General features: G+C 42.2%; 1 protein-coding gene across 2 annotated transcripts in view; it reads left to right on the top strand.

Moving 5' to 3' along the window:
* Positions 1-677: 677 nt before the first annotated feature.
* ppargc1b (peroxisome proliferator-activated receptor gamma, coactivator 1 beta) overlaps positions 678-20,848 on the top strand; it is a 74,953-nt gene continuing 54,782 nt past the window's right edge. The window contains exon 1 of one of the 2 annotated variants that reach the window (XM_052071979.1): positions 678-794. In XM_052071979.1, coding sequence (XP_051927939.1) covers positions 714-794 — 81 coding nt within the window. In that variant the 5' untranslated portion in view covers positions 678-713. The remainder of the gene's footprint in view (positions 795-20,848) is intronic. The other variant, XM_052071988.1, reaches the window with a different exon arrangement.

The following is a 20,848-nucleotide window of genomic DNA, read 5'->3' as shown; positions in this document are numbered from 1 at the left end:
CTGTTCATTTCCACACAGTGGTCCGTGAGACTTTTTCAAGCATCTTGCCATGGAAGACACGGCCACCCAATGTAGCGTCAATTCACCCAAAATGCCCTCTTCAAATCCGAAATGACTGACTTCCTGTTGAATTTGGGGCATCGTTTTTGACTTTTGTCCTGTCATGATGGACATGTACACTGAAATTTGTGTCCAACTGTCCATCAGTGTATTGTTTTTGTCTGATTGTAAAGTGTCCTTGGGTGTCTAGAAAGGCGCTTATAAATAAAATATATTATTATTATTATTATTATTATCATTATTATGATCAGTGTAGCTGGTATCAGGGACTGCAGTTTTTTTCCTTCCAAAGTTTTCCAGTGCTTTCCACCAAATGACTTTTGGGGGGTGCTGTTTGGGCCGTCTAAAATACATCAATTTTCACCATGTTGCAAACAAACATTTTCAACGATTAATTTGTGCATCAAATAATAAGAATCAAAATAGATATTACTCTAATTAGTGTGATTGGCGTTCGTTTTCATTTGGGATAATCTAGCCACCGTTACTGATACTGATGTGTTTATATGCAAGTGTGTATTTGTGTACGTGTGCCGGTGCCGGTGAGCGTGATGCTTGTGTAAACAGAAGCGCCCCCGCAGGCCGTAAGCGTCACTGCACCTCTCCTTCTATTACTCTGCCGCCTGGCTTCGCGGCGCCTCATTCACTAGAAGATGGCGGACTGCGCTCCACTATTAGATGAGGAACTCTCGTCCTTCGTCTTCAATTATCTGACAGAGAACCCCGACAGCCAGGTAAGACCTCCGGGCGATGTGCGTGAGGGTCTTGGCCAGGATCTCCCCTTGGCTTTTTTCTTCGTCTTGGCTCGTTTCCACGAGCACCATCACACCACCGGTACTCCGAGCGGCGAGAGGCCGGCTTGAGGGAGCCCTTTGCCGGCTTGTCAGCAGCAGGTCGCCGGCTCAGTGTCCCGCGGCGTCTTGACTTGCGGCGTTCACGTGGAGAGGGAATATGTCATCATCTTCGGTTCGGAGGATTCGCGACGGATCAATGAGTGGTTTTACGCGGTGGGGGTGTGCATGAGCTCCCCCTCCCGCTCTGCAGCTGGGGCACTGCGGAGCTGCACTGACTTTGGAAACTTTTTGACGCATTTTACACGGGGCGAGTTAGCTGTCAATGTAACCCGGCGTGAACACGTGGTGGTACCGCCAACGCGTGCACCGAGACCCGGGCGGGGGGATCGTTGTCCCCCAGCCCCTCCGAAATACTTTTTTTGCGTCATTTTAAGTCCGTACAACACACATATTTGAATATTTAATTGGATGTTTTTGGTGTTGAATCAATACAGCGCGTACTTGTGAGGAGCTGTTGCGTTGACGGTCCGAGGAGGGAGTTCTCTCTGCTTCTCTGCAGAATGCCCGCTGCGCCTCCACGTTGGGTCAAGTCTCACGGTGCTGCGTAACCGGGTTGGCCTCACGGTTGTGACGAGAACTTTATTTCGCTTTTATAGTAGAAATTGACGCTGTTCTTGTTTTGTTTTGCTTTTTTTTTGTTTGCGTAATTGTTTGCGTAATCGCTTGTTACAAAACGTGTGACTGGCGCTCTTTATTCTTCTTGCTATATATTGGCTATATGTGTGTGCAGTGTTTCCCTAACGTAATAAAATCACCTTTTAAGCGGATTGACAAGATGCGTTTGTGCACCTTGCGCTTAAGTGCAACTTTGACGAACTGAGACGTGGCACACAAATCACATCTCTGATGGGACAATGCTGTGCGCCGATGCATTCGGGAGGCCATCCTCTGCGGTTTGGATGTCACGCGTTGCGCAGAAACGTGCGAGGGTGAGGAGAAAAACCGAAGCAAATCATAAATTCGTTTTTTTTTTCGCGGACGAAGCTCCAGAAAAGGGTGGCGTATGACAGGACAGAGCGGCTAGGGATCAAGGCTCTAATCCCTCATCTTGCTCTTGGATTGATGCCGCGCTTCCCAAACACGCACAAACATGCTTACTTTGACCCGAGTCCCACCCAACCTCCATCTCATCCTTCTCCAGGATGCACCCTAACCCACCCACCTGCCTTCCCTTATACTGTTTGCCACTGCATCACTACTGAGTGACATTGGTGACTGCATCATGTGTTCAGGCAGATTGGCACTTCAAGAAGGTTAAGTGTGTGTTTGTGAGTGTGCATGCAGTGGTCTATTTATAACACACTGTATTAACCTTTACATTGCATTGCATTTTGATCCCCCCTAACACACATACACCTTTTGGTTGGTATAGTATGACCTTGCTCCTAATATACAGGCCTTTCGACTACGTTGTTATGCTCCCATGAGGAAAAACAAGCGTGACCAGTCCATGTGTCAACTTCCAAATGAGCTTGACATTCATTTAACGTTACAGCAGACCTAAAACATTATTTGAAATATGAATACAATTATGTGTGTGTGTGTGTCGAAATTACAGGAATAGCAAGTGTCTGCATTGAATCTTATCTTTTGCGTTAATATTTACTCTGGGTTATTAAACGGTGCTCCCTCTCTCTCTCTCTCTCTCTCTCTCTCTCTCTCTCTCTCTCTCTCTCTCTCTCTCTCTCTCTCTCCCCCCCTCTGCCACTTTGTGCCTATTTTGTTCACCCTCCCTTGTAATACTACTCCTCGTGATGTGTTCCATAACCGAGCTGCTGCAGTCATGTGAGTTGTAGTGGAGGAGGGAGGCAGGAAGGGAGGCGTCAACGTGACGTAGTCGGTGGCGCGCCTCCTCCTCGCCCTCCTCCTCCTTTTCCCTCCAGCATGTGACTCTTCTCTCTCTGGGCTGGCTGGCTGTAATTCCCCTTGTTGCACATTCACACGCTCTCTTTTCTTTCTTTTTTCCCATATTGAGCTACGTTTGTCGCAGCCGGTAAGGTTTCGAAGGGGATACATCATATGGACAATTGACTTTAATGTTTATCCATTGATAGTTGTTTTTGGAGTGAATGCCCACCTGTCATATGTGAAATTAAACAACCAAATACAGTTTGGATCTGGAGCCTCCTGCAAACAGTGAAAATATGCAGTAATTATTGGAGTGAAAATTTGATTTTTCATTGGTAATCAACAATACCAACACAAAATATGTGTGTAGGTGCAGGTATTTGTTTTTCCCCTGGGATCACCTTCTTCACATACTGCACTATAGTATCTGTTATTATGAATTCGTGTGGCTTTTAAAAATCACGCTCTGGCATGGTGAGTGATGTGGGAGTCAGTGAATGAGCATACAGCTGGCTGTACACTGGCAAACCAATAGCCAGTTAGCGCGTCGAGTCCCCGGGTGTCAGTTGTGGCTGTGGATGCTAGTGTAGGAATGTACTTGTAACATGTTTCAGTTTTTTTGATACTGTTTGCTCAATAAAGTCATTTAAGGTGCACTGGTGGCTGTGACTATCCTTGACCACCTGAGTTACATGATATTGCATTCTAAATAGTGGTGATAGGCTTTAGTGTAGACGTGCTGATGCGTCAGCCAGTTGTGGTTTGCTATCGACACATTGCCCTTTATCTTTTAAAATATAATATTTCATGATTATTTAATTAATTGGTGGGATAATCAATGCAATAATTGTGTATAAAAACAGCTCTGTATATATATTTTTAAATTATAGGAATTAATTCAATTCAATTTATATTGCGTCAATTCCAAACACTATTTATAGTAAGACGCTATTCCCATCAAGCATATCAAGATCCACACTCCTAATACTTTGCCAGTTATTCATGTAAACCACCAGGACATGCAATAAACAGAATGACCTGGAAATAATCCATACATTCATTCATTTATTTTCCAATCCGCTTATCCTCACGAGGGTCGCGGGGCGTGCTGGAGCCTATCCCAGCTGTCTTCGGGCAGTAGGCGGGGACACCTTGAACCGGTTGCCAGCCAGTCGCAATCGAATCAGAAATAGTCCACAACAAGGTCAGTCACAATGTAATTCGTGCAAGGGCTCCCCTTGCCAGTTATTCATGCTTACCGCTACCCTGCCCTGTACAAATAGTCACACAGAGTTACTTCCTGTCTACAAAGACTTTTAATGTGACTTGTAATTCAAACTCGCGACCATTAAATGAACATCAAATGACTTGCCATAGATTAAAAATAAGAGGAAAAAAACCCATAGAGGGAGGTCGGAATAATTGGAAAACTTTGCTTAGCCGATGGCGACAAACGACTTGCACGTTTTAAGACAACCAATCAAGCGCTGCACAACCTTCATTTGCCCCACTCTCAAACCACAAGTTGCAAATGGAAAAGTTAATAAAGCTTAAAGTCATTTCGCAGGAGACCCCATGCACCATGCTTTCCCACGCACTGTGAGTCAGCAAAATAACTGATGTGTGCGTATCATGTGACCATCTCAAATGTCAGTCCCTCACTGAGCACATTTATCCTGATGCTGCAGGTGCAACCAGTCACCATTAAAATGTTCCAGCAGCATAAAGTCAGAGTAGCAACTATAGTCACATTATTCGGAGTGTACTACAGTATTTGCAGTTTGTACTTCTTTTGTGTGAAATAAATTCTGTTTCCACCAAGAAGCACAGTATGATTTTATTATTTTTTTGTGCATGAGAATCTAGTTTAGGTACCAAGATAAATGATGCATAACAATTTTTAGTGCCACTTAGTTTGGGTGGGGTTGGTCTTGGTGGTTAGCGTTAGAGGATGATGATTAGGTTTGGTGATGGTTAGCGTTTTAGGGCGTAACGTACCATGTCCTGACACTTGATCATTGTCTCATAATTCGAAAATAATATCTAGCAAATATGATGAAAATGTGTCTTGTTCTCACCACCCACTGTTCAAAAAGACAAACTTCTTAAGTGTGGCATGAATTTCACTTACATACTTTTTTCAAGAAATAACTCATCAGTCGTGACATGTTTATATCCTAATGCATGTTTTTGGAAGCAGTCTTGTGACGCATTTCACTTGACTGTCGCTTTTTTACGAGGCATTTCAGTTATGCAGTGTCCCAGTTAGAACACTAGTGGGCACTATGTAAAAGGAGCCTGGTGTTTATCCCGTCACAATCGCGTTGAAAAAAAAACAAAACATTTTTTTTAAACCAAAAATTATTTAAGAAGCATGGACGTAATGCCATCATGAAAACGAGGGTTGCACCCCGCCCCCTCCCAAATAAAATAAATACATACAGTATTTTAAAATATATTGTAAAAAAAATGAAAAAATGGTGAGTAGGGCAATCCAAGTATGCATGGTTATACGGTTCATACAGTAGCTAAGAGCAGAGGACGAATGTTGAGTCTGGTGGATAAACAAGTAGGAATACAGATGCCGTATTAGTCTGTGTCAGGGAATACAAACAAATATAAGACCGCTTCTTGCAAAGTAATCAATGAAACTTAGACAGGACAATGGAATTAATACTTCATCTGATACTATCACACTGTCCCTGACTTCTCTGTCCACAACGCGCCACGCTGCAGCAAATTGTTGATGGGAACGTAACTGGCTCGGCCGCAACCGGCTGACGATGGGGCTTGAGAAAGTCTGTGTTCACCAGTGGCCCGCTGACATCATCCGGGGGCTGATGTTGTCAAAATGTTGTCATCCATCTTAACATGTGTTTCCACACGGCTGACATGGCTCCTGCTCCATCTGTCTGGAAGGTATGCCACATGTCAAGAGGTATTGGTGTGTTTGTGCTGGAGCTTGATTTCGATTCCTTGTGCGTACGTACAGTATTGGCATCAATACTGATTATTCCCCTTTCGAGTTAGAGGTTGGTGTTACGAATGTTCCCCTTTTGGGTTGTTGGTTGGGGCTTGGGGCGATTTAGGTGTACCTTGCGTTCCAGGGTGAACCGCAACTCATGCTCAAGGTCAGCTTTACCTAGGAGGAGAAGTGTGAGTTAGTTCGCTAGAGTTAGAGTTAGAGTTAGTTCGCTAAGTTTGTAAATTTCCCCAGTGTGGGACGAATAAAGGATATCTTAAGTTAAGTTAGATGGTTAGGGTTGTGGTTATGATTTGGAGGGCTCAGAGGATTAGAATAAGAGGGTTGGGATGGCGAGGGCTTATGGACAGGTGTTTTATTTTAGGTTTTGAAAGTTGTAGGTTTAGCGGCACAGAGCTGTGAAATTTAACACGTCACACTCACGTCTCATGTCCTGATCTGTTAAAAGCAATTGTCACTGTTTGATTTATCAAAGTCACACTGAGCTACATTCTGTGTGAAAGCTAAGGGTGGATTCAACAATTTTGCCTTCGGGTCATTGCATGTCAGGTCACATATCCTCCCCTGTGACAACTCTTTAATTTGCCCGATCTTCATTCGATTCGTGCCTGATGATGCCAAATGAAAGAATCAGAAGTTTGAGCCTCCTAGCTCAAACGGTATTCGAGTTATGGCTCATCGAAGTTTGAGTTAAATCTGGGACCATAGTTGGAGGCCCTCATCTTCTGTTTGAAGTTAGGTATAGACCGGTAAATTGCTATATCAATGTATTCTGACCCTGTCGGTCAGCATCTGCACATAACTCGAAAATCGTTTTAGCTGGGAGGCTCACACTTCAAATTCTTTCAGTCGGCATCAGAAGGCACGAACAGAACAATCATCTCGTAAACCGAAGAGGTGTTACTGGGGAGGTTCTGGGGATTTGTGTCAATTGACATGGAGTGACATGCCATTACTGTTCAAAGGAAGTTATGGCAAAGCCCTTTCAGAACTGCAACGTTTGAGGTGAGACAGCCCATGTGCTGAGAATACGCTCACTTCCTCCCTCAGAGGTTGATGTGGCGTCGAGCTCAGATGAATGCCCTGCCCAATGGAGAGCATCGTATTTTCACTCAATAATTCATCAAGGTGCTTACTCGGCTTCTGTTTCGCCTTTTGTGATCATAAAGTTGTGTTCATTTGATTGGACAGGCATGCTCATCCGTGGTGCAATCGGCTTTGGAAAATTCAGTCCCGATAGCCCGTTTTATTTAGCAACGTGAAGTTTGGTAGGTTTGTGTATCATGAGTAGATCCACAAAAGGTGAAAGAAGCCATCCATGAAAAAGCACGGGCGTTCTGCCATTTTGGTTCGAAGCAGCCATTTTGAGGCTCAATTTCTGGCGTTATTGAAACAAACTAATCTTCGCCAGTTTCACTTGAATAGCAGCATATGTAATGAGAATAAGCATGGACCATGCACAAAATGACACAGGAAGTCTGCCGTTTTGGTTTGAAAGTACCATTTTCGGATCATTATGGCTGATCCAGATTTGTCCTTCAATGTGAAATCTATCATGAAAGCATTCACACACACACGCTCATGCACACACTGTACATATTCATGAAGCTTTCATTTCATGAGGATATAACTAAAAATAACAACAAATGCTTTGTCAGGTGGAGTAATGCAAGACAACTCACCCTCCGTGTGTGTGTGTGCGTGCGTGTGTGTGTTGTGAGTGTATATAAGTGCATGCTGACACTGCGCATACCAGTCTGTACCTGCCCATGGCACCTGGTTGCCACGGCGACAACACATGCTGGCACCTGTGTGTGTGTGTGTGTGTGTGTCCAGTGTGCAATGGAAATTTCCTTTAACCTTTCTCCATTTTACACCTGTGCCCTTGAAAGCTTACACACACACATGCACGCATTCGCACACACACGCGCGCACATGCACACTCGAACACAGATAAAGAATCCGTCACAATAGTGTTGTGACTACAAACCCCAGACTCGACTATGATCAACCAAAAGCTGTTTCGTGCTGACCGATGTGACATCATCCATCAACCCGGAAGTGGCTAACTCAAACAGGAAGTGACTGAATAAGTGATTTTAGGAGTGTTTCAACAATGCGAGCGGATTGGCTAGCACGTGACCCGTCCTGTGGTGCCATTTATTGGACATCAGTGCATTAAATGTTAGCATAGTGCATTTGATAGTTTTCATTTGTTTAGATACATTTGTTCATATTTGAAACTGTTAAAACTTAGTTTTCTAGCAGCTCAGGTTTTTGCCTTTGCATTCAGTTAGCTGATAACTCAATGGTCATAATTCTAGCTGTTAGCATCGCATGATAACAGATCAGATTTAAGTGTTAATTGCTCATCATTTTTGCTGTTACTACCATTTCTGGCTGTACACCGCCTACTGCCTGAAGATGGCTGGGACAGGTTACAGCTTGCCCGTGACCCTATTGAGGATAAAGTGGTTCATATAATGGATGGATGGATGGATGCCGCAATAAACAAAGCAGTTTCAAATTCAAGGGAGTGTTTATATATTTCAATAAAAAGTTGTAATTTTAAGCAAACAATTTCAAGTAAAAATAGTCGGAAGAATAATAGTGGCGTTGGGTTTTCAGGACAACTTTCTTCGTTGTTATCCTTGTTTGTCGCCTGTTCTGATTCCTGACCCCCGTGTATGCTGTTACCATGAAGGCAGACAGTAATGCTCTCAATGTTAAGTGACTCTTTAGCAGTTCTCCTCGCTTCCTGTCTGCGCCCTCGCAGCAAGTTGGTAACTTTACAGAGTGATATAACCCCCCCCCCCCTAATCACCCTATCCTTGTAGATCCCAAAGTCCTAATCACACACAATAATCCTGTTTGTGGATTACCTCCAGTTGGAGACATCAAACTGGTGCACATACGTTGAATTTGTGCATGTGGGAATGCGTGCGTGTGTGCTTCTGGTCGTGTGAGTTCAAATCTCTGTGTTATCTTGTGTGTGTGTATGTCACCAACAACAACAAAAAGTAAGCAACAAATGCACTAGGCTAATTTGCTTGCGTTTGTGTGACGCTCAGAGCCAATGGTGGCTACACAACACAAGACGAAGCACAGCACAGACCCCCCTGCTACAAGTAATTCCTAGCACCATGTATAGCAGTTGCCTGTTAGGAGCTCAGTGGCTCCCAACCTGAAATAAAAAAAAATGATTGCAAAGTTAATATTCACATTTTTACTTTTCACCCAGTGGCGTTCCGTCAGGGCCAGCAAGGCCTTCTCTGCTGGCCTAAATAGAAAAGTTAATTTAATAAATTTACTTTTCTGAGAATAACAAATTCAATCTGTTATTTTATTTTCATAAATGTGTAAACAAAACTATTCTCTGTATTCTTTACGTCATATTATTTCCACTTAGTCGAGTGGCTTTCAATGTTATTTTAAATAACATTGAAAGCCACTCGATAAATAACGTATTTATTATGGTAGAGTTTTTAACCAATTATATTTCAGATAGCTTGTGTTGCCAGGTAAATTAAACTTGCTCAGGGCCTTCAGATTAAACAGAGCAGGCCTTTGTGCGCTGTAAATGAATGGGCACAGTCAGGTTGCAATAGCCAATCAGATCACGAGTCTCAGACTCACGATCTGACTCGTCTGTGTACTAGGGCCAGCTAGTCAATCACTGAACGCACACGGCTTACGTCGAGACTTGGATTAGCGCCTTTTCTGTTTACTGAGAATTGTATCCTAACTTGTTCAATAAAGATTCTTAAAAAAAAGGATTGGATTCGCGCCTGTGAGAGCAGTCACTGCATTTTAACCCAAAATGGCCGAAGGAGAAGACGTTGAACTGGTTGCAGAACTACTTTCCACGCAATTTTCAAGGAGGGCCTTCCACGAAAAGCTGGATATTGTGCGAATAAGTCGCCCAACTCCTGTGCTAGCTAGCCTGTCCCAGCAAGGAAAAGGGTTTGTCCGTCATTTTCAGACGAGCAATTATGAACGGTACCCGTGGCTCACAGCCTCTGAGAAATGCTGCAAATTGTACTCCTGGGAATGCCACGGACCGATTTGGTGTTTGGATCCACACTGGATTGTTTTACCAAGGCAACAAGGAAACATCAGAGCATGGCTGGGCACTTACAAGCTATGGTGCGTTTAAAAACGTTTAACAGTTAGGGACACTCGCATAGCTCTGCAGCTGAGTGAACAGGCACTACATTGGTGAGTAAATTAATTTTATTTTACATTTCGTCTTGTCATTTTATTTCATTAGTATTAAATTAATGGTAACGAAATAAAATGACAAAGATACAAAAATGTATCAGATAAATCTGCTCACCTGCAATTTATAATGGCGCATTGTAATCACCTTTGTGTACGAAAGTTCGTTCAATCTCAGCTGCTCAACATTTTCAGTTATTTGCTGTTGTATCGCCGATTTTCAAAATGCAAAGATCTGTTTACTTTATTTTTAAAGAATAGTTTGTTTTGTTCTTGTTTGGTTGGTGTCTTATATGAAACTGCGACATTGCACAATTTATTGGACAGACTTGTTTAAGATCACACAGCGTAATTTGGGTGTCATTTTATTTAGTATTTTTGAATCATATTTTTATTTTTGACAATATCCGTAAATTTAGTTTCCTGCTGTTAATTGTGAATGCATACTTGATGGTTTTAAATGCTCCTGAAATTAAGTGCTGCTTGGCGAGCCGATACAGGTATTGTGTATATATGTGACGTCACTGAAGGCCTAAGGTTGAAATGCACGGCCCCCCACTGTTTTCACCATATTACATATAGATGGCCAGAGGTTTGTCAACAACAAAATATATTCAATAATTTAAAAACATAGAAATCCACACTTACACGAGAATATAAAAAAATGAAGTTGCACAGTCATAAATTTAAGGGGCAAAATGCCGTGCATCGATAACGCACATACATACGTCCGTTTCATTCTTAAACAACATGGCTGTTGCACTGTGATTTGCCGTATGAGCATTAGCGAAGTGACGGAACTTTCACCTCACAAAATGCATGGACAGATATTTTTGACACGGTTTTGCATACGTTAACCATTTGATGCCTTAACAGTAGTTACAATTAAATAAAAAAACACGTATTGTAGGTCATATAAATATTATGACGAAAATAAAATAGAATGATTTGCAGCCTTTTTATTTATTTTTTAACCACATCAATTATAAATTTTAATGTGGACGCTATTACATTTGTAATCAGTTGATCAAGGATGCGGAGGCGGAACTTCTGCCTGCATGCGCACCAGCTTTCCATTCACAAGCTTGTGAATGTGTTGATGTGTGTCCAGAAATCTCTTGCGACGTGCTTTGCTTGTTGGTTGTGTCAGGGCGAGCTCCAGTCAAAACACTGGCATCTTGTCAAAAGAGAGAGAGAACGATTGAGAGTAGCACTGTTTATGCCTGCAGCAGTATTACTTCTTTTTTCTTCTTTTCTTTTATTGTTATTGCAGCGAAAATGAACACCAGCAATGAAGTGAGCAGTCTGCCTTAAGTGGGAGGCACGAGGGAGATTTTAAGCTGTAATACAGCTTCAGGGAGAATCCAATTATTAGCCGCAGCAGTAAGAAGGGACACTTTAACCACAGAAGACGTCATCAGCAATAAAATACATTTAATAGAAGCTGAAGCAATGATGACTGCCATCCTAATTACGAGCTGATCTCTTGAATTGTGTCACAAATGTGTTAAATGTAATTTTGCATGTTCATTTTAGACTGCTGCCAAATTGGGATCAAATCTGGTTTTGGTTTAACGTGACCACTTCTGACATAAAAACATAAATAAATCCTGTTTTCAGTTAAAGTGACTGTGATTAAATGCCATACTGTATGAAATAAAGATGTATTTTCTCAATATTATTTACAATAGAACATGCAAATGGCCTTTGAGGAATAATTGCAAATATCTATTTTTTACTTTGCCCTATATGAATGTAGGGATTTGCCCTGTACAGTGTGTGACTCTGTGCATGTGTTGACCTCAAAATCACGATCATCGATCTCCATCATTTAATCTCCCAGCCCGAGCTGGAACACACCCACTCGCACCACCACCTCAGTCTACCAACCAAGAGGCACTGTCCATGATGTCCATGCGATGTTGCAGAGGCCTGTCAACCAGGACAGCCCCACAATGATGAAAGTATAACTTAAGTATTTTTTTAATGTAAGCTGTAGTGTGCTCAGTCCAGGATATGCGTGGTGGTCATTGGCCCATTTTAGGGCTGGTTGAAAGCCCATACACCAAGTAAGTCGCCACCCATTCTCCCTAAGATGCCCTTTCCCTCCCCAACCCTGCACTACTAACAACAATTTCGTTTCGGCATGTGATGGGTGTCAGCCCTTCCCACATCAACGAATATTCTCGGGCCAAATTTTGGTCAGATTTAGCAAAAAAATTAAATAAAATAATGAAATTCATGAAAATGCATATTAAAAAGAAAACCTTTTTAATGAAGCAAGAATAAAAGAACACTTTAAAAAATGAAATGAATAAATATAAAAACAAAGGCCAGAAAAGAATAAAGTATATCAATAATAATAATTAATGAAAAATAAATACAACAAGAAAATATTTAATTATAATTAAAAACGTCTATCAAAAATGAAATGAAAATAAAATCAATACAAATATAATAAAATACAAATAAAAATTCAATTAAAAGTAAATAATCCATCCATACAGCCATCCATTTTCTACCCCTCATCTGGGGTCAGATTGCGGGGGCAACAACCTGAAAAGGGAAGCCTAGACTTCCCTCTCCCCGGCCACTTGTTCCATCTATTCTCGGGCGATCCTGAGGTGTTCTCAGGCCAGCCGGGAGGCATAGTCTCTCTAGCGTGTCAAGGGTTGTCCCTGGGGCTTCCTGCCGGTGGGACATGCCCGGAACACCTCACCAGTGAGGCGTCCAGGAGGTATCCAAGTCAGATGCCCGAGCCACCTCTGCTGGATCCTCTCAACATGGAGGGGAAGCGGCTTTACTCGAAGCCCCACTCGGAACCCCTCTTTAATGACCGGGCTTCTCACCTTATCTCTTAGCGAGAGCCTGGACACCCTGCGAAGAAAGCTAATTTCTGGACTTGTGTCAAGAATACAAACAATTTAGTTAAAAATTTAAGAAATGAAGATAACATGTTTTTATTAATAAAACAAAATAATAAATAAATGAACAAGAAAAGAATTGCTTGTTAAATTTTGTATTTACTTTGCATCTGTGATGGAGTGCCGTTGAACATCCGTCACTCCCTGACTGGTGTGCTAAATAAAAATTCAATTAAAAGTAAATAATCCATCCATACAGCCATCCATTTTCTACCCCTCATCTGGGGTCAGATTGCGGGGGCAACAACCTGAAAAGAGAAGCCTAGACTTCCCTCTCCCCGGCCACTTGTTCCATCTATTCTCGGGCGATCCTGAGGTGTTCTCAGGCCAGCCGGGAGGCATAGTCTCTCTAGCGTGTCAAGGGTTGTCCCTGGGGCTTCCTGCCGGTGGGACATGCCCGGAACACCTCACCAGTGAGGCGTCCAGGAGGTATCCAAGTCAGATGCCCGAGCCACCTCTGCTGGATCCTCTCAACATGGAGGGGAAGCGGCTTTACTCGAAGCCCCACTCGGAACCCCTCTTTAATGACCGGGCTTCTCACCTTATCTCTTAGCGAGAGCCTGGACACCCTGCGAAGAAAGCTAATTTCTGGACTTGTGTCAAGAATACAAACAATTTAGTTAAAAATTTAAGAAATGAAGATAACATGTTTTTATTAATAAAACAAAATAATAAATAAATGAACAAGAAAAGAATTGCTTGTTAAATTTTGTATTTACTTTGCATCTGTGATGGAGTGCCGTTGAACATCCGTCACTCCCTGACTGGTGTGCTGACTCTGGCTGACGAGTGCAGCTGACATGTGTGCGCATCATGCATTTTGTTCACGTGGAGCAACGCTCCATTTAAACGTTTCCTAGCGTTTTTTAGATCTTGAAGCATGCTCACTCAACACTTCATTGAAGAGCTCCAGTAACACTTCTAAGATGTTCTTCCTATTTCAAGTGCAGTTTATTACATTGTGAACTCTGACAACCCCCCCCCCCGCCCCCCCACTCCCAACACCTCACTGCTTCCTCCACTGATCTGCCAAGATTAGTGTTGAACATAACCCAAGTGCTACTTCATACATATCAGTTCAGTGGGGCCGCCGTCGCAATTAGCCTCGATGGCTAACAAATGGCACCAGTGCGCCGGCTAAGCCTCGGACGGCCTGCTTTCGGAAAGCGGGCCAAAGGTCACTGGGCTGCACTGCTGTCGGAGACGCCGCAGAGCCAACTCAGGAGTAAAGCAGAAATGATGGAATTAGTGAGATACTTTTTTGAAGATAAAATCAATATGCAGTGGAAGGAAAGTCATTTTTTTACAAACAATTCAGGTTACTCCAAAATGTTCGTTAAAATTCAAAACTGAAAGCCAGTTGTATCCCTCCATAGTGGAAACCTGTTCTGTATATATGGAGGTGGAAATTCCACCTGCATTTCAATCACAAATCTAACAGCAGTTTTTTAGGAATGACTTGGTAAAAGAAGTCCAAAAATCATTTAACTTTAATCAGAAAAAAATTTAATATGTGTTATTTATTGCGTCTCTTTAATTTTAGAAAATGAACAGTTTATCTCTGTGTAATCACGTCAAAGTTGCTATACACGCATGGTGTTGCGAGATGGAAGTTTGACTTACACACCCATTCACAAATCCTCCTCTTTGTTTTCAAATCTCTAAATAATCTCACGCCACCTTACCTCTCTGAGTTCATCCGCCCCTACACACCTGACCGGTGCCTCAGGTCTGCGGACCAGTCTTTGTTAGAAGTACCAAGAACTAAACTGAGGCTCAGAGGGGATCGAGCCTTTTCCGTTGCTGGTCCATCTCTCTGGAATGACCTCCCACTGAACATTCGGCAAGCCTCCTCGCTGCCCATCTTTAAAGCCCTCCTCAAAACCCACTTGTATTCTTTGGCGTTCGACTCAGCATGATTTTACTGCTTGGTGCTTTCTACCGCCTTTATTACCGATTCGTCTTACTGTTTATTGTGTATGTTAAATCGCTCCATGTACAGCACTTTGTATACAGCGATGGCTGTTTGAAAGTGCTCGATAAATACTGTTGACTTGACTTGACTTGACATGACATGACTTGACTTGACTTGACTTGACTACTGACCAAAATGACAGAGTTCCTGTTTTTTCCGAAATGGCTCCTTGAGACGTTTTTTGTGGGTCTGGTCATGATAGACATGCCTACCAAATTTGAATGTCACAAAGGGAAACTGGCAGACAGGCAGGGGTTTTTGAGACACACATCCCTAGTTACTCCAGTACAGGGTCGTCAAGTCGATATCCATCAGTGGTGCTTGATTGGCTGAGGTGAATGTGTGTGCCGCACTAATGGGTGCGCGCGCACACACACACACACACACACACGCACACCCACACACACAAGCACGTCGTTGTGACGATGCTTAATAGCACCCAAATGTAATAACTGATTCATTTCCCCCACAAATAATGTGTGAGGACATTATAGTGTGTATTTATTATGATAAAGGTGAAACGGACTGGCGCATTGGCAAAGTATAATGACGGAAAGTCTATACTCTTTGTGTGTGTGTGTGTGTGTGTGTGTGTGTGTGTGCGCGTGCGCGCGCATATTAATGTGCAGACATGATAAGTACAGTGAAACTCCTGTCCAACAAAACCTACATGGGCGAAATACCCCCTAATGTGAAAAAAAATCATGCATGAAAGCCATTTCCACTTTTCTGCTCCGCCTACGACAAAAAATCACCCTGTGCCATTATACAAAATCTTTTAATCTGCTCTTGCCTCGCGACGAGATTCGCTACAACGAAAACAAGCATTTCGCAAAAGTCTAATCCAACAGCGACCTTCGTTCGGAAATGGCAAAAGCAACCACCGCACTCGTTTATACATGCACAGTAGTCCAGGAAGTATTTGTTATTGTTAGTTTCAGACGCAGAAAGAACGTTGCATTGCTAAAATGGCTACAAAACTTACATTTGGATGTCAGCAGCTAAGACAAGAAGACCTCTGACGCTGGAAGAGAGGGTAAAAGTGATCAAAATGAAAGACGGAGGAACCAAAATAAAATACATTCTCCAAGAAACTGAGAAGTGTTCGGAAGCAAAAGAGTATAAATGACTTTTTAAAACCAACAAAGTGGAGTGATTAATATAAAACAATTGTATGTTAATTTTAACAAATACCACTTATGAACTTCCCGCAGTATAGCAGATAAATGAGCGATGTCATCTTTAATTTTGCCATTGTGAGTGAGCAGAGTATGATGGCGAAGTTTGATATCTTGATGTGATGTCTGTATGAAGTTCTCTTTCAAGAGTTCATTTTTGCAATCAACGAGAGCTCATTTGTTGGCCTGTTACTTGTGTAAAGGGTTCTCTTGCTCTTCTTTTATCTCTCTCTCACTATCTTTGAGCTTTTCTCTGCCTCGTGCGCTCATTGACCTACTTCCCAACGGCCCGCTCAAGCTTGCGTGACCTCAGTTCTGCAGCAGCATCGCGCAAATCACTGCTTGCTGCTGTGTGATGCTTAGACCTGCACATTTATCACCAGACTCTCTCTCTCTCTCTCTCTCTCTCTCCCTCTCTCTGTGTTGTGCTGGAAGTGTTTTGGAGGTGTGTTGAATTATTTGCTTGACACCATTAACTGACTTTCCAGACATGGGGGACTGGAGACACATGACTTGATCCAAGTCAAAATTTAGTCAAACATCCTTCACTAAAACTTATGTAAGACGATACAAATCTTATTTATGTTTGGAAATCTGCATTTCCAAGGTAGAGCGTCATTTGCTTCGTGTTTTAAAAGTTCTTTTTTTAAGTGCACAAACTCAAATCACTTTACTTGCGTGAACCTTAAGACTTGAAAGATACTTGGGACTACTCCCACCAGTATATGCCATGTTGTCATGCTAACCATGTTAGCGATGTCGTGCTGAACAAATAACATGGAATTTGATGGCATGTGACTGCCACTGACGATATGGATAAAAGTATACAGTGCACTCCGCTTAATAGAACACCATTGGGCCGAAGCGCTTCTGTTCTACTAAGCGGGGTTTCTATTAACCGGAGACACTTTATTAGGTACACCTTCAGACACGTCGACGACCAAGTTATGCACGCAGAAAAACCCCTGCTGACGAGTTAGAAGAGATATTTCGACTGTGGACGTCCATATCTTTAATCAAACAACAAAACAACAACTTTAATCAACTTCAGTCAAACATCTCAAATCACGAGAAAAATTTTGTTACTTTTGTCTGGAAACAGGAGTCCGTAATTTTGCGGTTGACTTCCCTCTTAATGCGCTGGATAAGAGGGAAGTCCTGGAAACCGCGGGCGTACCTTCTGAGAATCCGGCAATGCATCGTATCGTCTGAGTATGTCCTTCTTATCCGCAGGTGATAGCCCTCGTCTCTTGAATGAAGTTGAAGCCATTGTGACGTGCGTGTGTCTATGTGTGGAGTGACGCGTGCTACCTGTAACTGTATACGGCTAGAACTACCGCGTTTTCTCACGATAGTGGTACAGTATTGCGATAGCTACACTTCGTCTCTCTCTCGTCTCTTGAATGAAGTTGAAGCCATTGTGACGTGCGCGTGTCTATGTGTGGAGTGACGCGTGCTACCTGTTACTGTATACGGCTAGAACTACCGCGTTTTCTCGCGATAGTGGTACAGTATCGCGATAGCTACACTTCGAAAACCACTAGTTTACAATGTTCATTGCTTACGGCCTCTTCTATTAAGCAGAGATCTGTTCTACTAAGCGGAGTATCTTTATAGGAAATTGCATTAGGCAAATCCGTTCCAGAGCCTTTTGCTCTACTAAGCGGATTACTCTATTGACCGGTGTTCTATTAAGCGGAGTGTACTGTACCTGTAAATGTAGTGTCATGGCCTAAAAGTCTCCCAGTAGTTTTGTCCAAGTATTGTTGCCGTAGCAGTAACAGTCGTGCTTGTAGTATTATTGTAGCGGTAGCAAAACATCCACATGGTGCGTTCTTTTCCCACTGCCAAGGCGGTGGTGCGTCTGACAGCAGGAATGCCGCCGGGCGTACTGATGCAATACAGTATGGGTAACGAGCCAAATTCTTGTCCAGTGTGTGTGTGTGTGTGTGTGTGTGGGTGTGTGTGTGTGTGAAGACAATCACATTTTTAATACATACAAATATTTCAAATCAGAATCAGAAATTTCCTTGCGACAAGAAAAAAAAAAACATTAAAAACTGTTGGCAGACATCTGGCGAACGTTTGCGACTTTGCCCGACGAACCCTGACACGAACGCATGTTCTCTTCATTTGTTAACGCTAGCACACGCTCTCCGCTCAGTGGGATACTGGCTTCAAGGAACATTGAAATCACAAATGACAGTTCCAACTGAAGTTTTGTGCCAATTTCTTTCTGAAATAAGTCTACCAAGAAAAGACAAAAACAAGAGTCGCTACAACAGCTTTCTCATGAAGGTAAACACATCAGGATATGAACGCACCTACAACAAATGATTGTGATTTGAACTTTGAAGTTTTGTACAAATCGAATGGTATAATTTTAGCAATATTCTGAAATTATGGATTTTCAAAGTTTCTCTGAACTTGACTTTTTAGAACTTCATGTCATGATTCGGTTTGGGACCAACAGGTGGCACTGTAGAGCTCCCCCTGCAGCTGCACACCTGTTGGTCATTAGGTAATTAATACTTTAAAAGGACTTCCAGCCTGACCACTCATTGTCAGGTCATTGTTGCTTTTTGCTGCTGTCATGTTTGTTTGTGGCTGTTTGCTTGCAACTGTCATATTTGTTTCTGTCATGGTTCTGTTCCTGTTAGTTTTTTGTCAGTCATGGTTTTGATTTGCTACTTTGGATTAATTTTGGTTGTTAGCACTTTGTTCATTTTGGATTCAGTTTTCTCTGTTTTATTAAATATAATTTGTCAAGTTCACCCTGCTCCTCCCTCCTGCCTGCTTTTTGGGGTCCACCACGACCTTGCTACATGACACTTCAGTACTGTCATGAAGACAAGCCAAAGAAAAAGCTAAGTCACCAGAACAAAACTCATGAGCAATGCTAACATCACAGATATCGGTTTGAACGGCTTCATTTTGTGTTACTTCCATGGCTTGTTATTACAGATGATTTAAAAATGTTGGTACCTAAAAGGTTCCTCTATAATTCGATTTATGGGAATAGCAGTTATGAAAAATTCCAAAGAAAGAGCCAAATCTTTTTCAAGCGAGCTCTCGTAAAGCACACTTGTATCAAAATGACCACAGTCCGACGCAGACATTCTATTTGACATTCTCTGCGACTTCAGCAGCAGACATTTCCTGATGATTTTCATTGGTTTAATTTTTTTTGTTCTTCTGGGAGTGAACACAACTTAAGTTTGAGCTTGGCTTTGAGGATCCTTTTAAAATCTCCAATAAGGCCGTTGGGCTAATGTTCGACCCTATGTGTGCAATAATTAACATGTTATCGTTACTAAATTACCCCGCCTGGTATTTCATCGTTCGCATCAAGCTAATCTGTATTTCGCCCACGCTTATACATTCTTGTTATTTGGCGTTTTGTGTTTGCAGGGTGTGCGAAATTCTCTCTTTCGCAGGCACACACGCACACACACACACCTACCTTTATTTAGTTATTCAATGGACTTCTGCTTGTCTTGACTTGCTCTCGCCCCTTTTTGCTTTTCTTGTATCTTTCCACTCGTCATCTATTTACTTCCTTATGTATAATTCACTTTGGCCTTACCTGGCATCAGTGAAAAGACAAACACACACAGTGGCAGGTTTTGCATAAACGGGATTAGTTCATGGTGAGCAAGGCATCATGTGAAGTGCCCAACTGGCCTTCTTGCTCTGATATGTTATCAACTGTCCCGGAGGTGATATATTTATTTATTTGGCGGAGGAGGGTGCAGCTCTCAGAAAAAGAGAAAGAAGGCAAAAGGAGACGCAGGCAGGTGAGAAAAAGAAAAGCAGGATGTTTTTAGAGCTTAGTGATAAGATATGGCACAATTTTGCCAATCATACCAATAATATTGTGATTATGAGTGGGCATCGCAGGCCACTCACAATATTATTGCGAGGTTTTGAAGATACTGAAAATACTGCTCTCATAGGTTGGAATTGCGACGTAAACATATAAAGACATGCCGATTATTTTGCCAAAGAGCACTAACATCACCATTCAGGCAAGCATTGCACACTAACTCACAATAGGACATCACAGTATTTTGTCGATTCCGATGATTAATAATAATAATAATGAAAAAATATTACAATTAGGTTATGATTTTACCTTGATATTGTGCAAACAACACTAATTGCAGAATAATTTACAATACAATTCTACGGGATGTTAATGTCAATGCAGCGGCTACTGGTAGACCAAATTCTTCCAAACAATATATTTTCCCAAACGATGGCATTGTTTTTTTGTTTTTTTTTGTTGCTGATGTTTTTTATTTATTTATTTTTTAAAATAATTTTGTATGCTGTTCACCTGTGAGATTTTTCTAATCTAAAATTGGTAGCTTGGCTCCAAGTGATCTGATCAATACTCTCCTAATTAAAAACCCAAGTTATTAAACAAGTCCTATATGAAGCACCTAGACCAGGGGTGCCAAACCCATTGATCGCAAGGGCTCCCCTCCCATCCCTTGTGAATGGGGAAAACAAGATTTGTATGTCTGTAGGTTTCGGTTTCGTTCATTTTCGGGGCCGTTACAGCTGTTTCTCATGGTGTGCGTGTGTGCATATGTGGGCATGTGCATGGTTGCACACCAGAACCTACTGCAATCGGGTCGATTGCAGTAGGTTGGCCGCTTCAAAAGTCGATCTTTGGTCAAAAAAGGTCAGGCACCCCTGACATAGACTAACATGTTTGTTGAGACATACAGTATAGCCATTTTAAACAAGCTGTAATGTCTCTCAATGCACCAGAGATCTTGCATTGAATCTGTACACTGCAT

Source organism: Hippocampus zosterae, chromosome 1 (genome assembly GCF_025434085.1).
Source record: "Hippocampus zosterae strain Florida chromosome 1, ASM2543408v3, whole genome shotgun sequence".
Taxonomy (NCBI): Eukaryota; Metazoa; Chordata; class Actinopteri; order Syngnathiformes; family Syngnathidae; genus Hippocampus; species Hippocampus zosterae.
Note: the sequence above shows the minus strand (reverse complement) of the source record. Positions and strands in the feature narration are given on the sequence as shown.